The sequence below is a fragment of the Anser brachyrhynchus genome (assembly GCF_964034855.1).
Source record: "Anser brachyrhynchus genome assembly, chromosome: 2".
Lineage (NCBI taxonomy): Eukaryota > Metazoa > Chordata > Aves > Anseriformes > Anatidae > Anser > Anser brachyrhynchus.
The window spans coordinates 106,571,940-106,583,953 of NC_137695.1; the positions used below are offsets into that span (position 1 = coordinate 106,571,940).

The window sequence follows — 12,014 nt, forward strand, 5'->3', positions numbered from 1 at the left end:
GGTCACACGCCTGCATCAACTGGGCATCTAAGTCTCAGTTCGAACCTCAGACCATGGGATTATATATTTTAGATTCTTTGCATTTTTATTGTTCAGTCTGTAGCACAATGCTGAATTAAACTGGTTTCTGAATGAAGGCTTAGAATTGAGCTTTTTTTAAAGCAAAGAAAACCTATAAATTAGGATTCCTTCAAAACAATTTGATCCCATGATCTAGGTCTTGCTGTGGTGCTGGTGCATCCCTTTTTCCCTGGTCATTATTAACTGGAAGACACCGCTGTTCTTTTCCAGCCCATGCACCTGGATTTCTTTTTGCCTGGACCATAGCACAGGCTGAGGGAGAGGGAGGGCTGAGGATTGGTGGGATGGTACTGGGGTATTGCACCCAAACCAGGGAGCTCCAAACTCAGAGCCCTGCAATTTGGATGCAGATATATTTATTTTTATGGTGCCTCTGCCATCGGATCAGCTAAAAAACATCCTCTGCACTCCAGTCATGCATTGCGTAAGTTTTATGTTCCTTTTCCAGTGGCATTCTTTCTCTTATGAATGAATGCAATGTTTTTCTAAGACATGCTTACCCTCTTGCGCTATGAAAAAGATGTATTACAAGCTGTGACATTACAGGTTATCTCACATCAGCTGAGGGGCTTGCCCTTTGCCAGCTATGACTCCTTGGCTGGGAGCTTGTGGTCCATGCCAGTCATCCAGGCCACCAAGGCTGGGAGCAGTGGCTGTCTGTCCAGCTGGTGGTGCGATGGGGTTTTTGAGAGCTCAGCTCGAAGCTATCTCAGTGGTAACTCGTTGGAGTTGCTGAATTTTCACCACTACACTGTCTGACCTCAGAAACGGTCAATTAGCAGTGACTATTTTTTTTTTTTTCCTGTGGCTGTCAGGCAGCGTGCATGACTTTCACCTTTCACCTCAAAGTAGACTAAATTTCTAACGTTATTATCTAATTATAGCACTGGTCATTGGAATGGAAAATTATTGTTACTTGTTTTTCCGTTGTTGGTTGCTCTGGGGACAGATACCCCTATCCAAATATGTTAGCTTAAAAAATTATTTTTAAAAGCACGCTGCTCTACAGAGCAACCCTGCCAGGTACTTCTCTCTTTTGCCTGGAGCTATTCATCCGCTGGCTTCTTCTGCTACTTCTTGACTCCCTCTTTCCTACCCGAGACAAGGATAAAGCACACAAAACCATTCTCTTCTTTTCTCCTCGCTTTGCCCCCTTTGTCCCAGCCCAATTTCTCCTGTAGTTTCTAAGGTCAGCTCCTATGGAGGTTTCTTCTGCAAGGATGGAAAATGAGAAAGGGGGAGAAAGGAAGGAAGGACTGTGTGTCCACACTGTGCAAGGAATCGTGTTAATAGGAAATATTGCAAACAAAATTGGTGGATGAACGGTCTTTTCTAGGCCTTGCAGTCATAGGGTATCAAAGCATATACTCCCATGCTGGATGTTGCAGTCTTTGAGCTGCTGTCTCCATTACCAGAATTGTCTCTGATGCTTTTGCTTCCCTCTAAAGTGCCTGCAGCAGCAATGACTTAGACTGAATACTGCCTGGTTCAAAAGGACTTTTTCAGTGTGTGTTTAAAGGGAAGAAAGAGGAGGTGCTGTCCTTCTCCAGTCCTTTCTGAGAGAGGGGTTTGCAGTAGCAGGTTCTGAAGAAAGGCAGGGGGGCACAAGGTGGAAGGGAAGAAGGGATGCCAAAACCAGACCCTCTGGCATTGTTGACCCTCGGCACCTTGTTGAAAGGGAATGGTCCTTGCCTACCAGCCCCAAGCGAGCGAGGAAGAGCGTTTGGGGGACATGGCTGCCCACTGTCTGGCTGTCAGGGATGATGCATTTCAATCACAGTCAGCCTAAACTGGTCTTGAACTGAGGACCTGGAGGAGTTAGTGGTTTCCTTGATTGCGTAGGCTCAGCTGGAGGAAGGAGTTCTGGCTGAAACGCAGGTGTGTGCAGCGATGTCTGCTCTTTCACTTGGGTCATAAATCTATTATTTTACTGTTATACTGCCCCGCAGAGAATTCTGGTTTTGGTTCAGTGTGCTTTGGGATCTGCTCAGCCTCATTTCTTGTTGCTCTGAGCTGATGCAGCCAGCAAAAGTGTAAACTGTGATGGTGCTCCTGTGATGTGAGGGGCTGGCTCTCCCTGGCTACCAAACCGAATATAACTCACATCACCACGACAGCAGAGCAAAGTTTACAGCCATTACTGAAGGAGTCCAGAGCGATGTTTTATGTTTTTATTCCAGCTAGCTCAGATCTACTGCATAGCTGTGTGTTTACAGCAATCTGCGTAGGACTGTCTTGGAACCACTTCATTGCATCCCACAGTTATCGCTTTACAATTAGCTAGAGTCAAGCCAATACTCTCACAGAATATAACCAAGAGTAACTGTATTTCATGTCATGGTTCCAGTCTTGTTTAAAAATTTTCTTAAAACTGCACTTGAAATAAAAATGCATTTAACAAATATCCTAAATGGTTAACTCCTATTCAGTGACGAATAGGATGTTTATTGCTTGTGGTTTCTTCAGATTGAAAATGAATCTCAACAAGTTATGATCTTATACTAGACAGTTTTAATTATGTGACATGTCTGGTTGTTATTTCAGAGTCTTGCTCGTGTTTGGATTCTTAACACGCAGGGAAAAAAAAATCATAGTTTGTTGTTTATGAAACGATTCTTTCAGAATGTGGACAATCTTTTTCAAAATTCTTTCCATTTCAAATGTAATTACACTCAGGCAGGTAACCATGCACATTGAATTAGAATTCTTTTTTCTACTTTTCTTTTTACACCACCGAGGAATGGTGCTTAAAATTCCTTGGCATCATGTGCCTCTGAAAACTTAAAATACTAGTAATCTAATGAGAAATTATCAACACTGCTAGCAATCCTCCATTGCAGGGACTATCCTGTACTTATTCCACCAAAAAAAAAATAAAAATCTTGCAAGCAGACACGACCGTAGCTTGACTGCTGTAACTTATTTGACATGAAATGAGCAGACATAATTCCTGTACAGTTGCTAAAATTTGCTCCTGATCTGAGTAGGTTCACAGCTATGAAATGTCATAACCGCCTAAGAAGATCCCCCTCTCCTTTCTCCTCCTTCATCCTCCCTCATTAATGGAAGTCCAAGAGCTCTCTGTGGTATTGATCCAGTTGTGCAATGCACGCGGGGAGCTCGGGGATGTGTTTCCAGCAGTTCAGGCGGCAGCCCTGTCCTGTTAGTCCTCTGTACCAACCACCAGATAAAAAAGATAACACCATTTTTCTAATGACTCATTAGGAATGCCGCTCCTAATGATTCATTTCTGATATACGTGGAAGCGTTCAGTCACCAGGAACAGCTTTAATTTCTTACTGCAGCTACGGTTAATGGCATCTCAAGGTACCATTTAGGTATATTCTGCTGGGTTTGGTGTCCTACAAAATGTGACTAAACCAGGACTGCTTCAGTGTGCGACAGGTCTCTCCTACTGCATTTTACGTTACTCTGAGGTAATGCTAATAATGTTTGTCTGCTTCCTAACCGGTCAGGTTGTATAACGTGACCAGAACAAGACCAGCAGTCAACATCAGCGTTTTAAATACAAAGGTTTCTATCAGCAGATTTTTACTGCATGAGACAAAATTTCTAGACAGACACTGTTCCACGAAGAGGGAAGCTTAACAAAAGACAGCAGGGAAAAAGGCCCAGACCTTTAGCAATGCATCTGACTGTAGAGAGCTTTCTGCAGACCCTGTGGCCAGTCAACTGAAGTGAGTGGTGAAATTGTGGGATAATGAACGGAAGATAAATTAAGCACGGGGGAAATTTGGGGCTCCTAGGGAACTTGTGTGTTCTGCTGGGGCAGGTGAATATTTCTGAGGATGCCTACTCAGCATACACTGGAGTGGAATGAATTTCCGTATTGTGAGGCAAGACAAGCTCATCACTTAAGATAAAATAGTTAAATAATTATGACCTACGGCTGGTGCAGGGGAGTTAAACTGACTTCGAATGCAAAATAGGTTTGAACTGTGTTTTTTTTTCTTTTTTTGTCTTTTTTTCTTTTTTTTTTTTTTGTCTTTTTAACTTTTCTTGAACCAGAACTGAACTTGCTGAACTTGCTTGTTATCCTGAAGTTTAGCTGACTTCACACTGGAAGTGAACAAATAACAGCTTCATTCAGAGCTGACTGTGAACTAAGCCAAAAAACCTACTCGCGTGGCTCCTGGTGTGCCACTGCAGGCTGCTGCCCTGGCTGCTCCCAGGACTGAGCATGAGAAGGGCTTCCAGAGCAGGTAAGAGGAGCACCATGTTTCCCTGTAGTCTCGGACAGCAAGGAGCAAGAGGCAAAACACACCAGTTAGTCGTGGCTGTAAATGTTAAAGCCATTTCCTTCCCTGCAGGTCCCCAAAGCAGGACTCTCATATTGTGAGAATAACAAATACAAACCAGCTTTGTACCGCCGTGGCTGCTCTAAAAAGGCTTCAGTGACTTCCTGCCTTGATGGGCCTTAATGCCTTACCTCTTCTTTGTAGAGGTAAGTCAAAGAAATAAGATAGTTGAGGTGATTAGAGGATGTTTCTGAGCAGGACTGTTTAAGACAGCCAGTCATCTCAACGCAGTGAATTTCAATGAGCAATAGTGATTGATTACGTTCTGCCTAATAGGATCGGTGGACACAACATACACTGGACTTCTTTTTTTCCCCCAACATCCCTCTTGGCCTCTGAACTATGTTAACTGCAACTCATTTTGCATATTGGATGAAGCAGAGATAATATTTTCCCCAAATTCCCCCGGGTTATTGCTACAAGAAAGGCGATGAGGTAAGGTGGAACAAAGCTCTCTGTGGCTGAAGTTTGTTCTTTTATAAATGTAAGTTTTTCTTCCCTGTCATCAGCAAGGCCTCCTCAACCTCCTTGCTGCTGAAATGTTTTCATCCGAGGTGGGTGTTACACACCTGGTGGTGAGGGTCTGAGGTCCTGGTAGCTGCAAGTAAGGGAAAAAAGTGCTGCTCGGTGGTGAGATCACTGCTAGCACGTGTGCTGTGCGCTGGATGGCTCTCAGAGCCTGGCAATTTCCTCTGCTTTGCAGAGGGCAAAAAAACCCTGTGTGGCCCACAATGTGCTTTCACTAAGTGGTGTGTCCTCAGGGAAGGAGAAGAAGCTCTCCTGCTTTGCCTTGGAATTGCTTTCCATGTCACTTGCAAAACAGTTAGCAGCTAAATAAACTCCAGGCTATCCTCTAGACATGGTTCTCTACTGGGAGTCACTTTATATACATTTCATTCAACAGATACTTTTCCCTTTAATTCAGTTTCTCATTCTGTTTTGCATATTTTAGTCAGAATCCTACGCTTTATTGTTCCCACGTTGGTGAGTAGTGCTCCTCCAATTCTCGGGATAACACATTTACTGATCCTGCCCACAGCTGGACGACAGAAGGTGTACACGCTCGTCGGCAAGGCCGTGATGTATTTTTTGTACTTCTTTCCACCACAGAGGTAGGGTTGGAGGATGGATGTCCTGTCGGTCTACCAGAACGATGTGTATGCAAACATTTTACTCCCGGCAGCTGTTGGGAAGAAATGTTGTAATTTACACAAAAGGCGATTTAGCCAAAAGGTGGCACTGCGGCTGCATAGATTTTGCTGCAGATCAGCAGTCTCGCAGAAGTTAATGAGCCATTCAATACGTGTATTGTAACTCCACTTTTCATACCTTGTCAACGGTAAGTATCAAAAACTGGCTAATTGTTTCCCAAACATTAGAATAATAGCCGTGTTTCAGGAGCAACCAATTTGGTAACCATATTGTAAAAATAATGAATACTTTATCCTTGCTTTAGGGAATCTGGAGAACCGAATAAAAAAAACAACCAAACAAAAAGCCAATCGATACCTGAAAATGTGCTGCCAAAGTGGACAGAATATTTCAGCTCTGCGTGTGTCCTACACACAGACTGTTTGTCCTGACTGCTTGCTTTGTGGCCTCTAGGGCAAGGAGAGAGACGTTCATCAGCAGCTTGTTCTCGGGACAGATCCCATGCTCTTAAAAGCAGTTCTGGGGCTGGCTGTACCACGGGCTGGTGAGATGCTTCGTTAGCAGGCTAAGCACTGCGCAAGCCTCGTGTTCTGCCACCTACAGACTGGGCCACTCAGCAGGCTCACAAAGGCCACTGCGTGCCAAAACGCATGCCAGCAGATTGGGAACCCAATGCCCAGGCTTAGTTTGTGGTGGAGATAGTGGGGTGAGCCGCAGAGGGATGGGATGTGGGAAGGGAGTGAGCCATGGCCTCGGGCTGCATCCCTTCACTGGTGTCCTGCTGTTGGGGGCTTCAGCAGGGTCTCTGCTGAAGGTGGAGAGGTCAGTGACCATACAACTCTTAAAAATAATTATATATATATATATAAAGAAAAATAAACAAAAAGCACACGAAAAGATTCTTAAGTCAAAAAGCCAGGACTCCAAGAGCACATTTAAGGCTTCTCAGGCTTGAAGTAAGCCTGGCTGACGTCCTTCACCAGGGAGAAGCACCGGGAATTTAACTTAAGCACCACAGGGGCACGGCTCCTGCTTTCCCCTGCTGCAGATCTTGTGTGAGGGTGAAGTTCCCTGCAGCGCTGCTCCTGCAACAAGGGGCTTCTGTCTGCACTTGACTCGTGTAAGTGGGAGGAATTGCGAGATACTGCCCAAGACTAAGTGGCCTTTTCATCTGCATTAATAATACCATTAACAGCTCTCTCCTTTGTAGCATCACTGTGCAACCCAAACTGTTAGGGTTATTTGGCACGCAACCGGGGACACGCCAGCTGAGCCTCAAACTGCCCCTTTAAACCCACAGCGCTCTCACACCATCTCCGGGGAAGAAGCTTTCCAGAAAAGTCAGATGCGTTCCAGATCTAGGGTTTTTGTGTGTGTGTGGTTTTTTGTTGGTTTTTTTTTTTTTTTCTCCTTCCAGGCGACAATTTGCTTTGCGCACCCAAACGCGCTGCCGCAACCTGGGGCGGGAAGCGGGCGACTTACAGAAAACCACTCCAGAAAAAAAAAAAAAAAAAAAGGAATTAAAAAGAAAAAGTGGAAAACCAGAAGAAATTTGAAGCAAGGACAGGCGCACAGGAGGAGGAAAAACCAAGCCCCGGGTGCGGGCAAAACGGCCACCTGGGCGGGGGCGGGGGGCGGCAGCGCCTTGCCCGCCCCCCTGGCGGCCCGGCTCGGCTCGGCCCGGCCCGGCCCGGCCCCGTCGGGGCGGAGCCCGGGGCCGTTTCATTGAGCGGCTCGGGGCGCGCCGTCGGGGCGGCGGGCGAGGAGGGGGCCGCGCTGCTGCCGCCGCCGCCGCCGCCGCGGAGCCCCGAGGGGGCGGGCGTGTGTGCGTGTGTGTGTGTGTGCGTGTGTGTGTGTGCGTGTGCCCCGGGCCGCACGGGGATGCGGCGGGCGGCGTGAGGCGAGGAGGGGACGGACGGGCGATGCTCCGCCGCCGCGGCGGCTCCGCGCACGGGGGGACCTAGGAGCGGCGGCGGCGCGCAGCGAGGGACGGCTCGACGGCTGGCCGAGACCCCCCCCCTACCACCCCGCCCCGGCGCGATGGCCACCGAGGTGCTGTGCGGGCTCACCTTCAGGCTGCTCCTGCCCGTGTGCCTGGCTGCCGGTACGTCCGTCTGTCCGTCCGTCCGTCCGTCTGTCCCTCCGGCCCCGGGACGTGCTCTGTGGGATGCTCCGCTTTCCTCCCCGGCTGCTGCTGCTGCTGCCGCCGAATTGCCTGATACTCCCAACAAACTTTCCTTCCCCTCCTTCCTTATCCCTTACACCGCCGTTGTTATTCCCTGCGCCGGTGGCCGTGGTTCTTGCTGCCGGGACTGGAGAGCCGGGGCCGGGGGGCTCCCGGCGGCCGCTCCGCTCCCGTTCGCTGCTGCTTTGTGAAATTCCGATTCCCAAATTCCCAAATTCGCGGAGCTTTGCGGGGGGGGAGGTGGGTGCTCTGTTTTTTTTTTTATTTATTTTTTTTAAGATTGAAATTTCAGTTTGTTAAAGCGCGTTACTTAGCAGGCAGCCGGCCAAAGCAGGGATTATTTTTGGACGTAGAGCCGCGGTGCCCAGCCGGGGGTGGATATGCTAATATTATTAATCCGTGCCCTCCGCGTAATTTGAAAATGCAACTTGGAATAAAGCACCGCTTGCTTGCTCGGTCAGCAGGACGATGAACTTCACCTCCACAGCCGCGCGTGCTGCTCGGGCTGCTGCTGGCTGGGGTGGCCACGGGGCAGGAGGGGACAAGCGGGGGCCGGGAGGACCCCCCCCGGGCCCCACACTTGGCCCTGGAGAAGCCCCGTGGTGGCCCGACTGTGGCCTCCCTGTCCCAGCATCTCCCTCCCCGGGGGGTGCCCCCCACTGCCCCTCCCCAGGGTGCCCTCAGCATCCTCCCCAAAGGAGACTGCTGGCTGCTGCCGTAGGGGTGCAGGCCGCGGGTAGGATGGGACGGAGGGTGCGATGGAGGCAGCTGTGCAGCCCACCACCAGCTCCTGCACCCCCCTTTCTGAATCCCCGGGCCCCTGTGCAGGTGGCTGGCTCAGCTCTTGGCAGGGTCGTGGTTCCCCCGGCCCCTCGGAGTGGGACCCCGCCAGCTTCGTGGCCATCCATCCCTGCATCGGTGGGGCACGAGCGGGCGTCAGCGTGGCCAGCGTGTGGTGGGAGCCGGGCGGTGGATGGGGCAGGCGGCAGGCTGCCCTCACTGCCAAGTGTGTTGGCACCGGGTGGTCCCCCCATGCCAGGGCAGGACGGAGGGCGCGCCTGTGTTTGAAACCTGTCAGGCCTTGTCCGTGTATTCCTTAATCTCATGAAAGATACATGGTTTGTGGGTGAGGATGAATTGGCTGGAAAGCCATGTGAGGAGAAGGAAAGATTCTAGAAGTTAAATTGTGTCGAAGTGGGTTTTGTTGATGTCTCTTATACTATAATATCTATCTGTGGTATCACAGTAATAGAGGGGTTGTTCTGTCAGGTGCTTGCTTATGTGGTGGTTCTTGCCAGACTCTTCCTGTATCACCAGAAGTTCAGATAAAATTGTTTTGCTGTCCTGATTCCTGGTGCTCGGTAATGCAGAGGTGCTTTCGCATTGCAGTAATACCTCCACGGATGAGAGCTGATGTCAAAAATTGTTTATGCTCTTAAGTCATCTTCATGTGAAGATTAATCGAAATGTAAACCCTGAAGGAGGGACTTCCTGGCTTGAATATGAACAGAAACCCTTCTGCAGAGGTTTTGGACCTGGTGATCTTCTTCAGTATTCTGTACCTTAATGTGCTATGTCTATAGGTGCTGCTCCTTTTCCCATTGCAAACCTTAGCAGAGTGCTCTCTGGGGTGAAACCTAGTTCAGCTTCTTCACTGCTCCAGTTCTGTGTCAGCACCTGAGCAATCCCCGAGCCAACGCTCTCCTCCTTTCCAAAGCTTCAAGGAAGTGCTTCGTGGGCTTCTGGAAAAAGGCTCTTTAGAGTTCATATATCAGAATGATGGTTATTTGTATGACTTAAGGTGAGGTTACATCCGGAGCTGAAAAGCTGCCACAAGGACTCACTGCGCAGAGTGATGCCTTGTGTCTCCTGCCCCTGTCTGGGCAGTAGATGTGTGTAGCTGTGCCAAAAAGTGGAAATGTGGAGCTTTGCGTTTTGTTCAGAACCTGTGTGTGTGTGATTTAAAATGATGGCTTGCTGTAGTTTCTTATCGTGGTAGAATTTGCTTTTGGGTTTCTAACTAGCTTGGAGAGCCCTGATGAGGTGTGTGGAGGGGAATAGCAGCTGGGGCAAACTCATTAAAAATAACACATCTGCAAAACTGAAATATGAGTCTTTAAAAATGTTTAATACTTTTAATTCCTTGATACCTTAGCATTTAATTTTATTTATTTTTAAAATAAAGTATTCAATATTTCTCTACAAAATACTTTCCAAGCATGGATTAATATCACGTAATTGAGAAAACACAATTCATTGTCAGAATGTTTTAAGATCAGATCTGTAGTGCTGAAGTATCATCTTGTGCAGGGTAGACTAGATGTGTTCATTTAAAGCACAAGAATCGTGTGTTGAGCAGCTAGTGAAGACAGGAAATTTAAAATGTGAAAAATGAACGACTTTGGAGATTGAAAAGTTGCCTGTAGCTGTACAACCTCAAAATTGATCCACCATCATGTAATTTTCATGACAAAATCTTACGTTCAGTCTGATGTGGACCTAGAGCTTAAAGGACAACTCACAGGATCGTGAAACTTCCTTGCAAATGAAGTACTGTGCTCTGCAATAAGACAGGGATTTGGATCTGTTGTTGTTTTTTCAGTAAGATTAGTGCAGTGTGATATTTTCCTGTGTCGTAGTAGTACAATGCTGAAAAAACAAATAATAACCTGGGAGGAAAAGGGGGAAGAAGAGCTTTTGGTGCAAGTGGTGGGCTTTTTTTTTTTTTTTTTTTTTTTTAAAACCTTAAAAGTTGGCATCACCTTGTTCTTTTTTGTTACTCATATGAACTTCAAATGTGCAAAACGTGATTTGTCTGTCTCTGAAGTAAAACATCAGAACAATCTTTTGCTAATTGCTTTCCTTGGTTTATAAAGACTTGAACCACAAAGTTGTGGTTTACATCACTTGAAAACAATTTTCAATTATTCTGCTTCCAATTGTTTTACTTTGCACACAATTCATTAGTTTTGTTTTAAGGAAAATATTATTATTTTCAAATGGGATGCCTGAAGTAAAGAACGCTCAGAGAGAACAGCTTTCTCTAGGTTTTGACTGATGCTGCTGGATTGCATGTTAACAGCAAATCAGCTTTGGTAAGCTAGCTGCCTGGCCCAAGCGCTTCCCAGAAGTTGCACTATTTTTCTGAGCTTTTGAATTTTGACCAAGATGAGGTAAGAACTGTAGGATCTTTGAGAATGGTGTATTTTTGTTGTTGTTGGTGGTGGTGGTGCTTTTTATCTGTTTGTTTGTTTTAGGGGTTGAGTACAGGCATTAGTGTTTGGTAAGTGACAGCAGGTAAGAAAAAACTACTTCAAAGAGTTCTTGTAGGAGACAGAGTTCAGCTATTAATTGGAAGTTTTCACTTGTTTCTTCAAGCCAAATCTTTGAACTCCTGGTAGATAGTGGGAATTGCTTTTATTTCTCCTTTCAATGAGTGTGATTCATCAGAGAGATATTGAATGAATCAGAATGATCATCTACTCAGGCCATAAACGAGTGTTAAGTTGAACATTTTAAAAGCATATACAATATTTTTTCAAAAGCAGTCAATTGTTGGATGTGCGTCATGAGCATGGCAAGGTAGACCGAGGTGCTTTTTCTGTCTTGGAAGGTAAAAATAGGTTCCAGAGTGCTCAGAGTTCTTTGGCTTCTGTCGCCAAATTAACAAGTATTAATGAGAGCTTCGGAGGGGAAATACCTGTACTGATTCATTATCAGGTATGCAAATACTATTCAAGTGATGTATTTAAAGAGTATATCAGAATGTAGTACCTCTGTGTGTGCTTTGATACTTTGAGTTGTTACTCTGCACTTTTTCTATAGACAGAATAATTCAGACAACTCCACAATATTGAAGCAAGTCCACGGAGGCAGTGAACTATGTCATGCTTTGATTATTATTTTTTGGGTGCTTGGAGGTGGCTGTTTAAAAACGGTGGTACAATATGATGTTGTGTTGCAGTTTTCAGGTGATGGAGTGATTTTTATGTGCCAGCCTGTAGAGGTGATGTTAAGACAAGGTGATGACACAGCAAGTAGCGATGCAGGACCGTTCGGACTAGAGGAGAATTTGAGTAGTGGCATTGTATGTGACAGTATGTACAGATGCATATATGTGTATATTAAAAGTTACTGATGTATTTTTAAAGTTGAAATGAACATCACATAGTCTGTGAGAGAGCTGCTTGTTACTCCTTAAATTGTCCAGTTACTGAAAATAGGGCAAAAGAAAGACCAAACTGATTTGTGTTGTTATAGTGGGGGATATTTATTAT

General features: G+C 46.4%; 1 protein-coding gene across 1 annotated transcript in view; it reads left to right on the forward strand.

Moving 5' to 3' along the window:
• The first annotated feature begins 5,681 nt into the window (after window positions 1-5,681).
• The window catches only part of PIEZO2 (piezo type mechanosensitive ion channel component 2), a 314,668-nt gene continuing 308,335 nt past the window's right edge, over window positions 5,682-12,014 (forward strand). The window contains 1 exon segment of the mRNA XM_080580333.1: window positions 5,682-7,656. Coding sequence (XP_080436459.1) covers window positions 7,593-7,656 — 64 coding nt within the window. The 5' untranslated portion in view covers window positions 5,682-7,592.